At 43.3% G+C, this 20000-nt stretch overlaps 1 protein-coding gene across 34 annotated transcripts in view; it reads right to left on the reverse strand.

Annotated features, from left to right (window-relative positions):
- The window catches only part of ANKHD1 (ankyrin repeat and KH domain containing 1), a 122759-nt gene that overhangs the window by 33942 nt on the left and 68817 nt on the right, over positions 1 to 20000 (reverse strand). For 29 of the 34 annotated variants that reach the window (XM_074604017.1, XM_074604002.1, XM_074604012.1 and 26 more), the window contains 5 exons: positions 19813 to 19956; positions 19024 to 19126; positions 8363 to 9106; positions 1090 to 1235; positions 833 to 944 (listed from right to left, as the gene is read on the reverse strand). In XM_074604017.1, the coding sequence (XP_074460118.1) occupies positions 833 to 944; positions 1090 to 1235; positions 8363 to 9106; positions 19024 to 19126; positions 19813 to 19956 (1249 nt within the window). Of the gene's footprint in view, positions 1 to 832; positions 945 to 1089; positions 1236 to 2198; positions 2272 to 8362; positions 9107 to 19023; positions 19127 to 19812; positions 19957 to 20000 lie in introns of those variants that run through there. The other 5 variants (XM_074604023.1, XM_074604022.1, XM_074604025.1 and 2 more) reach the window with 2 other exon arrangements.

Below are 20000 nucleotides of genomic sequence, written 5' to 3' on the forward strand. Positions count from 1 at the left end.
GTGACCGTCCCCCTGTACTGGGCACTGGTGAGGCCCCACCTCGAGTGCGGTGTCCAGTTTTGGGCCCCTCACCACAGGAAAGACACTGAGATGCTGGAGCGTGTCCAGAGAAGGGCAACGGAGCTGGTGAGGGGTCTGGAGCACAAGTCCTGTGGGGAGCGGCTGAGGGAGCTGGGGGTGTTCAGCCTGGAGAAAAGGAGGCTGAGGGGAGACGTCTCGCTCTCTACAGCCCCCTGAAAGGAGGGGGTGGCCAGGCGGGGTCAGTCTCTTCTCCCAAAGAACAGGCGATGGGACAAGAGGAAACAGCTTCAAGTTGCACCAGGGGAGGTTTAAGATGGATATTAGGAAAAATTTCTTCACATTAAGCATTGGAACAGGCTGCCCAGGGCAGTGGTGGAGGCACCACCCCTGGAGGGATTTAAAAGTTGGGCAGACGTGGTCCTTAGAGATATGGTTTAGTGATGGTTTTTTGTCAGAGTTGGGTTGATGGTTGGACTCAATGACCTGAAAGGTCCCTTCCAACCTGGGCAATTCCGTGATTCGAAGCTTATGATCTTTTGCAGAGGGTGAATCATAAGGACAAAAGTGCTTCACATTTTGCAAATCTGCCCAATAAACCACTCAGATGCACTTCCTTTCAAAAATACAGATAGAAAGGCATGCAATAACACTGGCTTTTTACAGACAGTATTTCTACATGAAGTACATAAATGCAATTCTACATTTTTGCAAGCTTTGGTAACTTTCTGAAACAAACATCCCAAATCCCAATTTGAAATTCACTGTTTCAAGTTGTAGTAAAACAGTTTGACCAAATACTGTTTTAGCTTACCCTTCTTGTCTCTGTGTTCAATATTGGCACCACGTGCTATCAGTACAGATACTAGTTCTTCATGACCTCCTGCACACGCGAGGGTCAGAGCAGTGTCATGATTACTTTCAGTCTTCGTGGTTGGGAAGAAAAAAAAAAAAAGCAGATATTCCGAAATTAAAAAATACTTCAAGATAACTTCAACATTCTTAAGTCAGCACTAGATTAAACTTTTTTCCTTTCAGCAAATCCACCCAAAGCCAACTGTGATTACTCACATGTGCATCAATGTCAACTGAAGGATACATAGGGAGCACCGACTGCGAGGGCACATTGCTCGACGCCTGGGAGCAAGGCTCGGGCGTAGGGGATTCCGTAGTGTGCGAGGAGCTGGTGGCGCCACTGGGCACTCTGCTATTCACAGCTGAAAAGTAACACCGTGTTATTAATCCGCTCCTAGGAACGCCACATTTTATATGAAAAATATTTAGTCCTGTAAAACTGCAATGTCTGATATCAAAACAGTAATGAGGGGGAAACACATTAAGTGTTCCTAAAAACAAACGTGTTAGTGTCTTGCGCAGAGAAGCTTCCCGGCAGCTAAGCAGTGTAAGTATCATCTCCAAACTGTGTAAAGTTAGAAAATAACTTTATCAATTAGTCTGTATGTATAGTGAGTATGAATTATGAAGGTTATTAGTCACCTTTTTCAAATTGTAACCTTCACTGTTAGAGTTCAATCATATGCTCAGTCTAAGCAGGCAAATGATTTATCACTAAAACACAAACCTAATGGTCAGAAATACAGTCTCATTCCGCAATTCAGATGTTTTTCACGTAAAGGTTAGTGCACATCTAGTCTCCAGAGAAGGTTTTCAAAGCAAGATGACTGACGGCAATTTACACCGTTCATCACGTCTCAGAGTTAAAACAACACGGGAATGGTGACGAGAAGATGACGGGGGGGAGGGGGGTGCAGTCAGAAATATATATAAAAAATAAGAAATATGAAAACTGTGTGCTCCCTAAAATTTATTCTGATTGATCCACAGCCTGTAAAAGATTTCATCCTGAAGATCTAGTGCAGCTCAGGGACACAAGGAATGCAACTTTATCTTCTTTTAAAAAAAAAAAAAAAAAGAAAAAAATTTATAATTGAGCATCAGATTTTATTCAACTAGTTTTAAATGAAGCTTTACCTGAACAAGCAGAGAAATATCCTCTGCCTGCGTTTGTAACCAAAGGAGAGTCCGAGGGGAGCCCACACAAATCCAAGGCTCAGGTGGGATTACGTGGCTGGAAGGTCTAACAAACCGATGCACAAGATCCGAGCGCGCTGTAACTCCAGTAAGCCATGCTAAGGTAGCAGCTGGATTTGACAAGTATTGTCACTGCCGGATTGCCAAATTTCTGCACTGTGCAGCCTCATTAGATGGAATATCCGGTTAGCTTGAATCATTCTAAAACACATGGTATTTTGTAGTATTCCCGGAACAAGCAGCTGATGGAAAACACTAACAACTGCAGGTAAGAAATACGCAGCAGCATCTTGCCTTTGTCCAAGTATTTCAAGCGGTAAGGGAAGACGAAGGATGAACTCAAACCTGCGTACGACTTAAAGAGAAATTTTTGCGAACCTTTCCCAGCTCGACCTTCCTGATTCCATCGACAAGTTACATACCAGCAATTACTCACAGGAAAATGGTGCAGAGGGAAAAGTCTTAGAAAAATCCTCAACGTGTCCACTAACGCCACTAATTCAGCCTACAGGACTGCATACGTGTGACAAAGGAAACACAGACTGGAGTGAGTTTAGATGGGTCGCTCAGTCGGGTTCTGGAAACATAGGGGAGTTCACCGAAGTTTTGGGAAGTGACAGTTTTCAATTGTTTTTTTTTTTTTTTTTTTTTTTTTTTTTTTTTTAAAGTAAAGCATCCTCCTTGGCACATAGGCAAAAACCAGCTGCCACGCTTAAGCAACAACATATTATATCTGAATTCAGATAAAATCGCTTCATGTTACAACCTTCACGAGCAAACCGGGTCTGTATGAAAAGCTTTAAATATAAAAGCCCCCACACTTCATCTGCTTACTATGGATTACCACTTGTAGAAGCAGATTAGCATTAATTAACGCAATACATTTGTTTTCTTGCTCAGTACACTGAAGTGCAAGGTACTAACTGCATTTCTTAAGATTATTCTTTCCAACACACAAGACACCAAAATCGCCCCCTTCAGGGCTTATATTAAATCAAACTGGTTCCTCATGAAAGACACTGGCTCAACGCTTTCAACTCTTGCAACCATAGATATATCTAAAAGCACGTACTTGTGCTGTGCTTACAAAGCAGGGGTGGCAGCGGGACTCCGCTTCAGCCAGCTGGAGGGTCCTTAATGCAATATATCCAGTGGTACTGTTACAGGTTCCACAAGTTCTCTACGTTTCACAACCATGACTGAAAACGTCCAGGCGTTTCTGGTATACTTTAGAGTTTCATCACGTGCTTGAAACATATAAGTCTGCACTAAGCACTTCATGCGCACGGTAACAACGATGTCAAACACGAGAAGGAACACCAAAGGCAGCAAAAATGCAGATAAACCCTGTACTGATACTCCAGATTCTTGTTTAAAATAAAAATCTAACAACAAATAGTCCTACAACATCCACTGATTAATCATTCCCTCAATAACTACAGAGTTTACAGAATTGTGGGATTTTAAGTGTAATTTTCTATTTCCCTGGCGTGGCTGGCAAGCTGGCCCAATGGAGCATCAACATAATTTGTGCTCCGTGGAGCAAAGCATGTTTGAGAACTTCTGCCTCCAGCTTCACGGGGCTTCTGTGGCTCAGCTGAAGTTACACAACAACGTACAGGTTTTTAACTCAAAGATGACCTTTAACTCAAAGATGAAATCGGAGTTAACTCATATTTCCCCAAGTCCATCTCTGTATTTCCGACCTCAATCACGGGAGCTGGGACAGTTACTGCTCCTGCGAACCCCACCCAGGGGGATGTGCATCAGTTGTGTCCAACTGACAGGACACAACAGGAGAACCACCTCTGCTTATGCCTCCCGCTACCAGGAGGAGCCCAGCTTGCCCCTGGGGACGGCTTCCTCGCCTGACACCAGCCCCAGCGAAGTCGAGGACTTCTTGCTGATCACCACGAGTCTTTAGCAGCTCATCCTCAGTGCCAGAGGCTAGTGCGCAGTCTCCCCAGGGAGCCATACCACCATACCCACTCCAGACTTTCATCTCAACAATTGGCACTAATGCAGGAAGGAGGGGCCAGTGAGTGGCCAGCCGGAGGGCCTAACACCAGCTGGGGGGGACGATCACCTGCAGCATCTCTGTGCCACACCGCAGGATTTTAATGGACTAGAAAAATGTGCAGCTTCCACCCTCTGAGAAGACGAGGGGGAACCTTTCCAACGTGCAGATTGCTTCCTACTGAACAGGCATTTTGTCTTTTCACTGGGAAGGGTACTGAGAAACGCGCTGATAGCCAGGCACTGATTAAAAAAATACAAATACAAATAAATTTTCACAATGTGTAGCTCAGATCTTTATAAAATACCGATTTTGTGACATAGGTGTTGGATGTTTCCATAGGCTTCAATACTCAAAAGGCCTGTATTTAAAAAAAAAAAAAAAAAAAATTATTCTACCCATGACAAGACCGAGGTTCCCCACATTTTAGGAAGGGCTTGCAGCTTTCCAAAGGGACTTCCTTTGACTTGGTGTGAAGTCGGAGACAGGTCTACAAAGACATCGATGACTATTTTCCAAAGTTATGAAAAACTATCACAAGAAACACAAGTAAAACAAAAGGAAGCAAGAACTCGGTATTTTATGTGCGTAGGACTCTGGAGGCATTGGCAGAACCTCGAGCAAGCAGCTCTGGATGAGATTGCAGCTCCAGTCTGAACCTGCACCTACCTAACCGCTGTCACGCCATGAGCACAGACATTCATCGATACCGGACTTGGATTTCAATTCCCCTTTCCTCAAAGGAACTGGGATTTTCAAGACAAAGAAAACAATCCTTCTTCACGACTTTCAGCCTGTCCGTGCAGCTCCTCAGTAACGTGCTCCTGCACAGAGGCTTTTGCACGTTGGTAACCGCGTCTCCTTTTACGAGTCACCATTTCTCACTCCAGATTATCTGGTAACCGGTTCTACTCCAAACAGCAATCCTAAATACAGTAACTCAGACGTCACCTTCCAAATCATGACCTTAAAATACCACAATTCTCTAACCAACCACAACCAGATTCCAGAACCGAATAACTGTTAATAAAGTTTCTCAAAACACCTGGAATTTCAGTATACAAATGGGAGCTCGCAGGAGGAGGGTTAGACAGAAGCATACAGAGATATCTCCTCCTGACTGAAAATATCACTGAGTAGAACAAACAGGAATAAAAATATTCCAACTGGAAACAAAACCTAGCAACAAAGAAAAGAAAGTTCCTCATCTTGAATACCCTGAAACAGCAGAAAAGCCTCAATTCAGATACATCAAACTAAGAAATCTACTACGGTGAATGCATAATATGAACTGAAATGAAACTCCAACTGTGCAGGACAAGAGGCTTCAAGAAACCAAATGTGTACCGAGGAATGAAAATTAGATCCAAAACGTCCTCTTCTATTGGAAGACATGATCTAAAATAATTCATTGCTTTCCCACTCTAAACTGCACAACTTCTATATCTCTTCTGTAAACCCAATGAAAATTTTTACTGTTAATACGTCACACCTTCAAAGATAGGACTAATTGCAAGACTTTTGCTTCGGCATATCTAACTAAACTCTATTACAACCAAAATGTTTTGGAGCGAAAAGGGATGCTTCGTTTTTAGGTTTTATCTGACTTTCCAAAGGTTACTCGGTTACTTCTGCGTAGCATTACGAAAGAGGGGACTCGGGTACACGTCTACCAGTGCCTGCCTGCCAGCGAGACTTCCAGCACCGCGCGCCTGGCTATCGACCACCTCAGCACCTAGCAGCTGACAAATTACGCCAGCAGACCGGCAAGAGAAGGACTCCATTTATGGATGTTGTTCACAATTAAGTCAGTCAGCAAAATGAAGATTTGAGGCTTCGTAGAAACGCGAGTTCTCCCTTACAACTAGTCTCCACTGAGGCTTTGGAAAATCTGCCTCTTACACGGCCACCGGTGAGAGCGACAGTAGCGGGTATTTCGGTGCAGAGGGCAAAAGGCCGATTTAACATCTTTCTTCTTCTGAAGCAGACCCGCTACAAACTGGAACGCTCAGCAGGAATAAAAATGTTCGTAGCTCTTCTAAACCAAGAGTCGCTCCCCATCACCACCGCTCCGCCAGTGGTGCCGTCATCCAGGGGGACACCGCAGCGGCACACCCGGGGGCGAGACGGCCCCACCAGGAGACAGACCTCCCGCCCACCGGGCACGGGCCCCTGACACCTCTACCTGCCATCTGCACAGGCATGTAAAAATCAGTTCTCACGATAGTTTCTACTGCCCAAAATTTCTTTACAAAAATGAAGGACTGATGGGCAAACTGCGGAAAATGTCAAGTGTTTTTTAAATACGGATCAAAGAGCTTGGGAGTATGAGTAGGTAGATTTAGTTTGGTTTTAAATGTACATAAATTTGAGATATAGTAGGATTATAATTTAAACAGGGGTCACTCTTTTACACAGCCTGGATTTAAAAGTGAGCAAAATATCTAATACTCTTCCAACCATTTCTTGGGGTGGAGGGAAGTAAAACAAACATGAATTTTGGCAGAAAATATATTTCAATAAAGCAACACGAATACATTTCTGCAGAAGCCTCTGAACTGGACAGCTAAAGTTTCCTTGAGTTGCGTTTCTGTAAGTATTTGTAGAAGAGCATGCTTTTGTATCCATTTTTGAAATGAGTAAATCTCCTTTCTTAGCAAAAAATGTCTTTAATTACTTCGCAAAAACAGTAAACGGTTTCGGAAAATGAACCAATGTCTATTCAAGGAGTTTTTTCTATTTATTTTTAAGATCAAGTTTTTCTGGTTGGTTGCAGTCTTTTCCAAACGGCACAGCTCTCGCGCTCAGCTGACTGCAGCAGTTTTTCCTTTTGGGTGCAGTGAATATTTCAGATGTAATACGCAGCTGCTAACCATGGAAGGGTATATACCTTGTGCGAGATACGTTCGACCGTCAGCAACAGGAACTACTCCAAAGATTAAGCCCTTCTTGATTACATTTTGCATTAACCATTCAAATTTTCCTCCTCACACACTGCAGTACTAAGGTCTTGAGTTAACAAAAATCAAGAATAATCCAATTGCTTTTTTGTTTTGATGTTGGCTGAACGCTCTGAACAGCGCCGTAGAGCCAGGGAGGGAGGCACGCCGTGCCAGAAAAGGGGAACTAAGACTGATTCTCTCTAACGCAAGAGGATTTCTTTGAGTTACACTGCACAGCTGAAGGGAGCGGGTGCAGCGTACCACACCATCCCACCATCTGTGCTTTCCACGGGAGCTTGCAGAAGTTGCAGGTAGTCTCGACTTGCATGAGCTTGATGCAATTATCATTCTAAAAGGTCACAGGAATGGCTGGCAAAAGATCTTACTGCACATTTCTACATCCCTGAAACGAACTTAAGAGGACAGGGCAGCGACTGCAGAGATGCACGGAGGGCAGACAGGAAAATAAGGGCTGAGGGACAGACACAAGGTTCAAAGAAAAGTTGAACACCACCAAAGTAAAAACAGCTACAGACCAAACAACACTGGCTATATCCTACATACCTCCAGCAGCAAACATCAATCCTAGTCAAATCCACGAAATGAAGTCAACCGAAATGATACCTCTGTTTCCACAAGGGGACTCACACAACCCAGCATGTGGGAACTTCCATTTCTCTTCACACCGTTACCAACAAAGTGAAGGATGTCTGGATTTTTGCTTTTCATCCAGATAACAGGACTCATTTTTGCCATATATCTAAGAAGTAGACATTCCTGTACAACAACCAGGGTTTAGAGGGTATTCTGAAAACACAAGCCGTTACAGAACAAGTGGTTGCGTGCGGATTTCCAGGTTGTGTTTAAACCACGGGAACACCTCGAGCAGCAAGGAGAGGGACACGTTTGTCCATACAAGTGACAATAATTTGGCTTTTTCTAGAGATGGCTACTACACTGAAGAAAGTCGCTGAGGTAAAAGCCCGTATAGAAAATTCTAGAGAAGATATAAAACTGTCACACTTTCAGGTTTCCCAATGGGCACTACTAATCGCTCATGATAAGGCTTTTTAAAGCAGCACAGAAAAAGATGAGGCCAAAGGGGCTAAACCAGGTCTCCAGTAGAGGAAGTTTTGCACTTTGGAAAAAAGATATTTAAGAGTCTCATGTTAGAATTGGAAGTCACTGTTAGGATTAATAGCACTGATCAGGAACTTTATTCTTAAGCAAGTATTCCCAAACTGGAAAACCCCAAGATGTTTTTGGAGGGAAGGAGAGAGAGGGAAACTGAGCACACAAATTAATGCAAAAATAGGTATATTTCTTAACCCACCTGCTATTAGGTCATCAAGAGTGTCGGTAAGCGTCTGTGCTGGAGTGGCAACCATTAATCCGTCTGGTTCTTGAACTAAGAGCCCCTGCCCAGCAATTTGCTGCTGCTGTCCTACATTCTGCTGATTCCCTAATGCTTTCTGAAGTTCAAGAGACTCTGTCCCATTATAACCTAAATTACCAGAAAAATTACATTGCGATGCTGGCAAAGGCTGGATAGGGACAAACTCTATTTGTTCAGCAGGTGGTGGAGACTGTTGTTGCTCGTCCTCTTTAGACAAGATTGTGTCAGCCTGAGGTAACTCTGAAAAGTTATCCTCTGGCAGACCCTTATCAGCTTCCACGTCTGGGAAGACCCCTGTAAGTGGGCACTGCTGCTGCAGGGGAAGTGCTGTGTCTGTCTGACCTTTGGTCTCCAAATATTCTTTGGTAAACTGCTGTTGGGTTTTCATCTGCAACTGCCTTTCCACCTTCTGCAGCTCCTTCAATATTTTCTTCTTCTTCTGCACTTGTTCTTCTCTGTTCTTTTTAAGTTCTTCAATCTTATCTTTATTTAAAGGTTCACCTTGAATTAATTCCAATGATTTAAGTTGTGCTTTTTCAATAGCACTAATTCTCTGTCCAAGTTCATTCAGCTTGCCTTCAGTCTCTTCTACTATGCATTCCAAAGGCTGGTATGGGTGAAAAGGTGGCAGTAGGTCCTTATCTGCTACCTGCAGGGAACTTGACTTCTGCTTGGATGCACCTAAGCACATGAAAAATGTTTGAAAAAATGCCATGCTGAAGATATCCCAAACCTCCCCTCTCACCCACCAAAAAAAGAAAAGAAAAAAGAGAAAAGAAAGGAGAGAGGAGAAAAGAAAGGAGAGAGGAGAAAAGAAAGGAGAGAGGAGAAAAGAAAGGAGAGAGGAGAAAAGAAAGGAGAGAGGAGAAAAGAAAGGAGAGAGGAGAAAAGAAAGGAGAGAGGAGAAAAGAAAGGAGAGAGGAGAAAAGAAAGGAGAGAGGAGAAAAGAAAGGAGAGAGGAGAAAAGAAAGGAGAGAGGAGAAAAGAAAGGAGAGAGGAGAAAAGAAAGGAGAGAGGAGAAAAGAAAGGAGAGATCTTTACAACTAACACTGCACATCTGGCAAATCACAGAAAGGCAAACCCTACACTCCATGTTAAGACAAGAAAGAACAAAGCATATAGCTTGAATTTTCAATATTGATCCTAATATCCCTTTGAACACGGCTATTTTAATCTTAAGGAATAAGGAACCTTTATGGTTTCTGACATACATGACAATGCATCGGGGAAGTGAAATCGGCAAGAGCAGCAATGCAGTTTAAATAATTTACTGAGGTCCCAAAGTTGTTCTGCTGTGCAGAGCCATTAAACTAAGACTATTTTCCAGAGGCTAGCTTCCAACAGCAAGGTTACAAGCAAAAGCAGTCTGTACTGGAGAGAAGACTAACTCCACAGCGAGATCAGTATTTTGAACTTGGGTTTCTCCAAACACTATAGCGTTCCACCTTTCCGTTACAAACGGAATCCTGCCAGTGCAGACAACGTATACAAATACGTTTTGAAGCTTCAGCACCTTTTCGCAAGTTCTAAGCCACAATTAACAGCTCGCTTGCCTCCCTCTCTCCAGTAACAAATTAACAATTCCGCTCACTATTAAGACCCAGAAAATAATCTTCAACGCGTATCTAGCAAGGAACACCACGCCAGGGCAGCGCTTCCCTGAGCGCTCAATGCCTTCAAGCGACCCAAGGCTGCTTTCCCGAAAGTCATGTCTGTGACACCTCCAGTAACAGACCTTGCTAACAGGAATTTATGAAGTGCTGAAATTTGAATTATGACTTCAGCATAAGAAGCTTCAATTAAAAACGTGGAAGGTTTTAGTCTGATCAAATAGTTTTCTGCACTAACACTCATTTGCTACATCCAAACAGCGATGGATGCAGCTTTAAAAAATAACAGCAACAACAAAAAAGAAAACTTGAATATTTACAAAGCAGACTCATACAATTAGTCATTAAATGAGGAATTAAAATTAGGTACAGTTTGAGCCACGGCTTAAAGTCACCACACGGTTAAGTGAAAATCTGGGTGCAAGAACCAGGTCCCAGATCGGTCACTAACTCTGGAAGGATTACGTTCCCTAAAACACCTATTTATTTCTCTCTGGGCCTTCCTTCACCAAAACACTAATTCACAAGTGCCTTCATTTTGCATTGCTGTCAAAACAAGAGTCACACGCACCTTGCTTTGAAACGAATGGGTTTTTTTTAGGAACTAACTGAAAAAAAGCAAACAAATGCAAGAATTTTCTCTTATAAAGGGAAAGAACAAGTATTAAAATAGAACTGAACCGACTCTGCTGAATGCCTTCACCAGACTTTCTGGAGCGAAAGCAAACCATACCTAAATTTAAGAGAAACAACAAAAATTCCAATAACCCCAGGAAAAACCCCAGCATCCCACAAACACCGTAGGCACCTTTGGGTAAGCTCTTTCTCCAGCTCAGTGTTTTACAGGGCTGCCCTGCAGAGCTCGGTACCCCCAGCTGAATACCTGTTCCAACCACTACTATTATTTTGTCTCTGGACCGTAAGCGAGTCCCAAGGCAATTTCTCCGAGACAATAAAGAATTTGACTAAAGTTCAGCAATAACTTTGTGCTGGATGATGGATATTTTAGCTCAAGGCTGCTGCACGCTGCTGGCTACCCGGCTTTGTAGAGTACTTGGGGTTTATATGGTTATCCTTTCATTTAAAGAGTGTGACTTACAATCTAAGTTTTGCAGACCACTCTTGAAAAATATTTGCATTCACCAAAAATGCTTGTCTACGTCTTTGTTAGAAACTAAGAAAAGTCAACTGGTGTCTTTTGAAACTAAGCTGCTCCCTTGCCGAAGTAGCAGAAACATTATAGTAACCTGAGCACGAACTGACGCTGCCTTTAAGACGTGACTAAGATGGGAACCCTTCGCACTGCTCTGTTTCAATGTCATTCCTAAGGTTACCGCATCCGTCATTTCCACCCTAACACAAAGCGTTTCCATAACCTGGCAGCTCTGGACAGCTTCCATCAATCTGTAGGGAAGAAAAGCTGCAGTCAAAAGAGCCCTCAAATGATAAAGTACTGGTATCGTCCCTCTCAGTTTAAGTCCCACCCGGGGACAAAACAAGCCTGTCACAGGAAAGCTTTTCTACACACAGCAAAGAGCAGACGTACAGCCTCGTATCAAGACCCGCACTGGGCCGCTGAGCCACGGCTGGTCTGACAGCGGGCAGCGTTCCCCAGACAGCGGCTCAGAGCGGGAATGACCATGGAAAGTTGGCACAGGTTCTGAAGACAGGCCTTGGGAAAACAGCAAGTGAAGCTCTCAAGTTCCAGAAGAAGTACAGAGATTTACTTTAATCAACTTCTATTTGATTAGCAGGCCACTTTTCAGGTTCCAAATCACCCTTTCTGTGCCAGAAAATAGTGCAACCCGTAATCTTGGGGGTACTGGACGAGGGGTAGGAAGAAGGATCTGCTAAGCCGGACATGCGCACTTGAACAGCCAGTTCAAACCAGAGGTGGAGAAGACATTGGTAGCTTTGAATATGCAAGCACTGCAAGTATTTAAAAGTAGCAACTTTCTGGTTTATATACATCTCTTCTATATATTACAATATCCTGAAAAATACTGTGCCCACTTCAGTAAATAATTATGAACAAGACACTACTTTATACTTTCACTTTTGAAATAGGCAGGTGCAGTAAGACTTAAAAATTCAAATCATAGGCGAGATGATAATTACGTCAACTTTTTTTACTTTGTTCGTTTATCTTTTTGGTGGAGCACCAATCTTCTACACAACCAACCTAGTACAAAATTAAACCTAGCACTATTAAGTAGTCAATCTAGCCCCTAAAGCAACTGTTTTGGTGACTTTTAGAAGACTTGTTTAGTATGAAATAAAGACTGAGATCAATGAAATCCAAATGTCGCTACACAAATACCACCTGCCATCAGGTAACCGTGATTATAGGACAAAGAATTGTTCCGTTGACAGAAAAGCCAGAGTGGTTATAGGCAGGCCAGGAAAGCTAACCGAGTAAGGTAACGACTGTTTCCCAATTTACTTTGTCAACAGTAGCACCACTTCCCTCCTTTTATTTATATTTCCATATTCCCACAGGTTCTGGTCCCTAACCTGACCAACTCAGCCTTCACCGCCATTCCTGCACAACGCACACGCCAGATTTTGACCAACACACATGACTTGAGGTAAGACCGAGTCTGCACAAACGCAGCTTCCCGTCCATTTCTCTGACTTCTTACTCTCTCCAGGAAGTGAGGTAAATGTTTCCTATGGAAATCTCCTGTATTTCCCCTGTATGCTGTAGATAATATCTCCTAATTACCTGAGTTGCAATAGTCCATTCACCCAGATGAGCCTCCCCCTAGCACCACCACTGGTCTCTGGAGCGCCCAGTCCAAGGAGGACACCACTACCGGTTTCAGTGCCTTCTGGCTACAAGTGACATTTAAAGGCCTAGACACTGTCAGCAAGAGTGTGGAAAAACAGCCTTCATATTTATAGTCCTCAAGTGGCTCTCCTAAGCAATTAAAACTCTTCTAATTTAAAGGTGCTTAAAACACATTCACTCTTTCTCGGGTTGCTGCTTACAAACGAGTCTGACACCGCATTTCATCCCAAGTGCTTGATTCTCAAGGAACTTGCTCTTCTCACCCTGACTTCTAATCCATCAGATGTCGTCTTCTCCCAGGAAAAGGGTAATTTATATGCCCTTTCACAATGAAGAGAGCAGCACAGGCGAGATGCCACTGGTCCAAAATAAACCTACCTAAAACTAGCTTATTGACCCCAGTGACACTGTTATTAGATGTTCTGTCTACGTCTGCTAACACCCAGTGACAGCCCTGTACTCCACAGCCGTAGCACAGGCAGGTACTTGCTGCCCTCTGCGAGTCTCAGGACTGGGATATTTACTACGAGGATGTGGCCGAGAAACGTGAAGTAGGTAAGTAATTTTCTTACTTAAACGAAGCCCAGTTCAGATCTTGCCCTAAAAGACTGCCGTTGTATTTTACGGCAAGCAACAAGAGTTTAAGGAAAATCACTGCTTTGTTTTTAAGGTCTTTCCAGGAAATTAAAAAAAAACCCAAAGGTTTGCTTTTACAACCCATTATACTCTTCAGGAAGTTTCTGTCAACACAAGTTGCCTTTCAGCTTAGTGGTTTTCATCTTGGCCACCACCTGAGACAGTTATATTGTACTTTACTTTTTAGCAGATCAAATTCTGTGAGTCGCTGACAGCTCCTTAATTTCTAGAGTTCTTAAAGGAAAACAAAATAAGAAAAGTGCATCCAAATGCAAACAGTTAAATTACAAAAGATTTTTGCAGCGTAAAAAAAGCGACAGCAAGAAAAAAAGCCAACTGCGTGATACCCATTTGTATGTTCAAATACACCTTCTCTGCTGGAACCAACTCCCAGTATGTAAATCTGCATGAGTCACCACCTCATCCTGATAGGTAATATCACCTAGAACTTAAAAAATAACACCAAAAAACCAAACAACAGCCCACACAACAAAAACAAACCAAAAACAACCGGAAAAAACCACATGCTGCCTGTTCCTCGCTTCACAAAAGGCAGATGTCAGGAAGCATCAATCCATACTAAGATCTTCGGGCTTCCTTAACAGAATTGCTTGTCCACTGTTCTTGCACCTGAGGGTTTTTGAAAAATCTGGTTTCGCTCAGAAGTTGACTGCTGGATTTGCAGTTCTGCAATTAAAATTCACCAGCCTCATGAGCAAGAACAAGATGAACTCAATATTGAATTTTCATGAAAATTAGGTGTTCAACTGCAATTCATTATCAGTAAGAAATTCAGCTCTAAGAACCCAGGGAAACGATTAGTCAATCCACAGATACACAAATGCAAAGTACAATACATTGTAATTTGGCTAACTGGGCAACAGCAAAAAAGCCTACTTTTCCCAAGTAAATTCGTCTGCTATATTGCTTTTAATAAACACTTAATTCTTCTTCGTAAAGAACAGGGTGATTTGCGGAGGGCTGAATGATCAGGTGAGTTTCTATTGTCACTAGGTGCCTCCTGCAAACCATGCGGTACCAACGCCAGTCCTTCGCTCCTGCAGCCGTTTCTACGAAAACTTGCAGGGAATCGGTGCAACGACATCCAACAGGCAACGGCTACCCGGCTGAAACCGAACAACGCTTAACTCCGTCTTCTGACATTCAAAAATTTGAGCTGCTTTCCAATCTTAGTCTTCTTCACACGTTTCCTCTGGTGGCTTGATGGTATCTAACTGGAAAATTGCTAAGATGTAATTAAATGAGTCAGTGGCAAGCAGGTGACTGAAGCTTCAAAGAACTGGAAGTTCACAAACCACTGTGGAAAAGATTTTTATACACTTGTCCTCTTGGGGACTTACACGTGTCTTGTTTTTAAATCATCCACCTGCATTGCTAAAGATTTGTATAAAGGAGTAACGGGTCTAAGTCTACTTAGAAAGCGTTAGTGACGTTGGGAAGCCACGAGGCACGGACTGTTAGGTTCCTCTTCCTCACTCTCCCCGGGTGACTGGGTCAGCTGCTGACCCACACAGAAAATACAGGGGAAACGGCAAGAGTTAACGCGAAGCTGCTGGGGCACACGGAACAAGGAGTGGGCAGCTGGACTGTGCGGTAGGGAAGTCTGAAAGGAGTCAGAATGGAAAAGCTACAAAATCGGCATACTTTTTTAATGTCTCCACCTCAATGAGAAGAATATAATCTTTCTGGTTCTACTGTTACGTTGCCTGATTTAATCGAGATGGGGCCAGGTTAGGCTCTGAGCAACCTGGGCTGGTGGGAGGTGTCCCTGCCCAGGGCAGGGGGGTTGGAACGAGATGATCGTTAAGGTCCCTTCCAACCCGAACCATTCTATGATTCTATGAGATCTCTGGCAGTATATAACTCAGGCACAAGAGTCAGATATTGGGAGTAAAAAAAATATTTATTGAATTCGTAGCTATTGAATCTATGTGGAGTTTGTTTTTCTTTCCTTTCTCCAAGCCATTAGACTGCTAGATTTAGCATGAGGATTCAGGGGATACTGTGTGTTCAAGGACTAACTTAAAAAAGCTTATGGATTCCAAAAATCCTCCTCAACTTTAAGGGAACTCTGGTCTCCTTCCCAGAGATCAAAGGCGGATGTGGGCAGCTTTCACGTGAATAACTTGAGTTTATTAGGTCTTGCGAATTCTAAAAAAAACCACGACCCAAACGAGAAACGCTGTAAGTTATTTCAATAATGTTCCAAAACCACGCCATGGGTTCAAGCCGCGGTGCTCACCAGGCACGCTCTGCAAAAGACTAAGGCAGAATCACAAACACGGCTGAGACCTTCAGACCCCATTCTCATGAAACTCAGCTCGCATTTACAAACATCACATCATCAATGGCAACACTATTACACCCGCCGATTTCCTGAAGAAATCCAACAGCATTCCTTTAACCATTTCACCTGCTGGGCACCGAGACCCCCTGGCCCAAGGGAACCCGATGCAGGGCACCTGGACCTGCCTCACAGTCACCGCGCTTTACACCCCTGGCAGCATAAAGCAGGAGACACCCTCCTGGCCTGCAGAAATAGCACATCGGGTTTTTCTAGCCGAAAGACTCTCCGTGTTGTGCTACCGCATCAGAACTGCTGCCGGCTGCTGAGCCATGCTGGGCGCGTTCAGGCGAGGGCACCAGCAAGGACAGAACGCCAAGGACGGGATCGTCTGCCTCTACCCACAACAGCACAGAGCTGAACTGCGCTGGGACTTCACTTTTACACGGGCGCAACAGAAACGTGCTAAATGTAGTGCACGAAAACCAATCCTTCCTAAGCACATAAGAGCTGAGGGCTGTTCAGGCTCGTGAACTAATTCTGCTGCTTCTTTCACCTGCTTTTTCTTCAGCTCTTTAGGAGGTTGCCCAGCCTTGCGCATCACCTTTATCTGAGTCTCTCTAGAGCCACTGTCAGCTCTGAAGCGTTCCTCTTTTCAGCTGCTAAACATTGATATTAAATCCTTTGCTAAAATAATTATTCAAATGGCAAATATTCCAAGAACTCTTCAGGAAACCAGCTGTTACTTTGCATTTCTTGCAAAACTAATATAAGTCCCTAAAAACCAGGCTGTGCTGAGGTTAAGAAGGCTAGGTGCTCCTCTCCTTCCTCCAAGGAGTTAGCAGTTTATATAAAAAACTCGGGGGAATCCCTCTAACCGTGAAGGCATGAAATTTGTCTTCCCTGGGATAAACAATTTTGTTAGGTAAGAAATTAAACTGCTCTCCCCCCCAGCCCCCATGGAAATAACAAACACGCCTTTATTCACACCCCTTTTGTCTCCCAGGAAGTCTAACGATCAAAGCCCGGTATATTAAAGCCAGGTGTGTATAAGAAGTTACGAATGAAAGTTAGAGAAGAACACCAACCCTATTGCAGTTACGGCAGCAGGGTGGTATCGCTACAGCAATCACACAGTGTTTATCACAAAAATACCGTTTTTCCCCCTAAAGATCTGAGACACACAAGAACTTTGCACACGAAGTTTTCGGGAATGCTTCATCGGCCCAATGACACGCTTCAGACTGCTACATCTCCTGCAACGCATCGCAGACTAGCACCACTGCCACGCGTGGAGCATGTCCCGAAACACTGAGAAAAACTAGATCTCTCTGTGTCAGCTCCGACAACGGTACCATTGGAAACACGCCTGGAGTATGTGCTGACATTGGCAATAAGGTCTTTGTTAATGAGAGCTATTTCTTGAACTACAATCAACTCTTTGCTTTTCATGATTTAATAACATGAGACTAAGTTTATAACTTCAGTCTTCTGACTCAGTATCCACTAATCTCTCATTGATGCCCATGCCCCACAAAACGTACTCCCAGAACACTAACCCCCTTCACAACATCAACAGTTAATTGTTCGGGCACGCATGCTAGTATATAGCTTTTTGCCGTTTCATTGGAAGCAGAAGCTGCATATTCTTTGCATTTGTTTGGGATTCATTTTTGTGAAATCCAAAATATCAAGTGCTGCGCATCCTAGGAAAACGATAGAGTAACTACATTTGAGAAGTTCGCACACATGGCATCGATGCGTGGAGAGCGTCATGGCTGTAATAGATAGAATCATGTTTGTTAACCAAATCAGGCTTTCTTAAAGGCTGGTGAAAACTTACACTGTTTCGACTCTTCACATACTTAAATCGCAGGCATCCAGCGTGTTATCTGGTGCACTTTGATACCTCAAGGCCTAAATCACAGGCATCCGGTGTGCTGTCTGGGGCACTTTGACACCTCAAGGCCTAAATCACAGGCATCTGGTGTGTTTTAACACTTCAAAGGGAAGAGCTAAGTTGTGAGTTAAGCTGAAAAGAGTCTCCCCAAGGACACTGATAAAGATGAGGAGCCTTCAGCCTCACGACCATCAGGAGGCGGGACAAGACCGACCCCCTAGCAACACGTCGCTCAGACACGGAATATACCAGGATTGACACATATACGGGAACCAGAAGAGTATATATAATCAACTACTTTCGGGAAGGGGTGTGCGCCGTTGGCGGAGCAAAGACTCCCCGGCCGCCCAGCGCTGTTTTGCTTGTTGCCGCTTGCTTAATAAACTAATTTGATTAATTGGACTGGTTCCTGTCAATTATTGGGCCTCAATCTATAACAATGGCTGCGCACTTCAACACCACTAGGTACGCAATTATCTTCTCTCTTCATTTGTGCCCCTGTGGGGTTTTTTTGTCTGTTTGTTTTAGGAAGAACTGCGCACTTCCAGAATAAAGGAATTGAGTAAAGTTAGCTAACGGAGCTTTGGATGCTATAATATTTAATACCACTGTCCGAAACTGGAAATCATTCGGAGCTGCAGTTTGTAACTTTCCACTTGAGAATCTGCTTCTCTTTCTGCGCTGACTTAGCGGACAGGAAGACTTTGTTACAGACTCCATCACTGGAAACGAACTGCTAAATTTGCTGTCTAATGACTGCAAACAGTTTTAACCAGTCAGTTCAATCATGTTCAAAGCAAAAACCCTGATGTTACGATCACTTACAGGAGTGCTATTACTACTACAAGAAAAATTCTCCTGTAAATAGATCTGCGCTGGTATTTTACAGTGCCAACGGGTTTGCGTTGCCACTGCAGGAACAGAAAAAAGTTGATGTATCAAGTTCATGGATAATAGCTGCAACTGTCCTAGACGATCAGCGCACAACATTCGAAAGTTAGCACCACACCTTGGGTTCATTGATACGTTTTATCGGTCTGCACTATGGCAGTTACCACAATCATTTTCTTCCAAAAAAAAAATCAGAATAAGCATAATTCTAATAAATGAATAAGTGTAATAAAATTAGTATACCCAGTGTTGCTATACTGTAGAATACAAGAAAATAAGCAAAAAAACCTATGCACTACATAAAATACTTTAAAATTATACAGAGGTGTTCAGGAATTGGCAGACTGGACTAGACTATGGAGAACGTCTAACAAAACTGTCCCCAGCCTATCAGTTTCCAAATGGCACATATTCTCCGAGTGGCTATCTATCTCTCTATATATATATTTATTTATTTATACTAACCTTTCATCACTCCCAAGAGAGGTGGCGAGTTCTCTTGAGGGGTTCTGTCAGGTTCCTGGGGAGGTACAACCATAGCAAGCGTGTGCACTGGTACGCGTGGAACCTTCAAACAAAGCCACAGACACACACTCAGGTAAAAAAAAAAATCCCTTTTGACTCAACCAGCTCTTGAAGTGTTAATACAAAGACCCATTTCTACCGCAGACCTCCATCCCCCTCTTCCCAAACCGCGTATGCTATGCTGTCCCTTGGTATGACCGGTCCCGTGCTATTTTATTGTGGACAATATGTCAAAGTTAACTATGCCACTCTTCACAAAATCCCTGTGGAGGCTGGAAAACTGTTAACACATTTAGACCTTTAATCAACTGACTCCACTGGAAAGCTGCCTCTCTAGCCTGCAGAATTCTAACTTTGCACAATATATTTTCTTTCATCGAACAAACTAAACCAGCAACAACATTTGAGGGGTGCTGTCACAAGGGTTTAGAAATGTTGAAACAAAATACTGGGAAAATGCAACCAAGAAAAGAATATTCTTTTGAGATAGTAGGTTTAGGACTCTCCCATCTAAGGAGCAGAAAAGGGAACCAAGTTCATGCATTCTTCAGGACGCTGCAGATAACACCAGTCCACTTTCTCACTCCCTACCATTTTCAAGCGCGTTGACTTTTTAAATTCTTTCCACTGTGTATGTTCACATCTGAATTAATTTCGGAAGTTAACTACTAAGGAAGTGCTTCTTTGCAACCCTCATGACGATATTTAAAAGACATCCGAATGCCTTACCTGAGACTGATCCTGAGATGGAGGTGTGAGCTGAGACAGGTCTGCTGCAGGAACCGACAAAACATTGTTTGGGTAATCCAGCAAGTAAGAAACAACATTTGTATGTCCTCCTTTGGCAGCTTCAATGAGCATTGTTGAACCATCCTAAAGGGAGATTTTGGAAATAAAAAGCCAGAAGATGAATTCTG

Source organism: Larus michahellis, chromosome 11 (genome assembly GCF_964199755.1).
Source record: "Larus michahellis chromosome 11, bLarMic1.1, whole genome shotgun sequence".
NCBI classification, from domain to species: Eukaryota; Metazoa; Chordata; class Aves; order Charadriiformes; family Laridae; genus Larus; species Larus michahellis.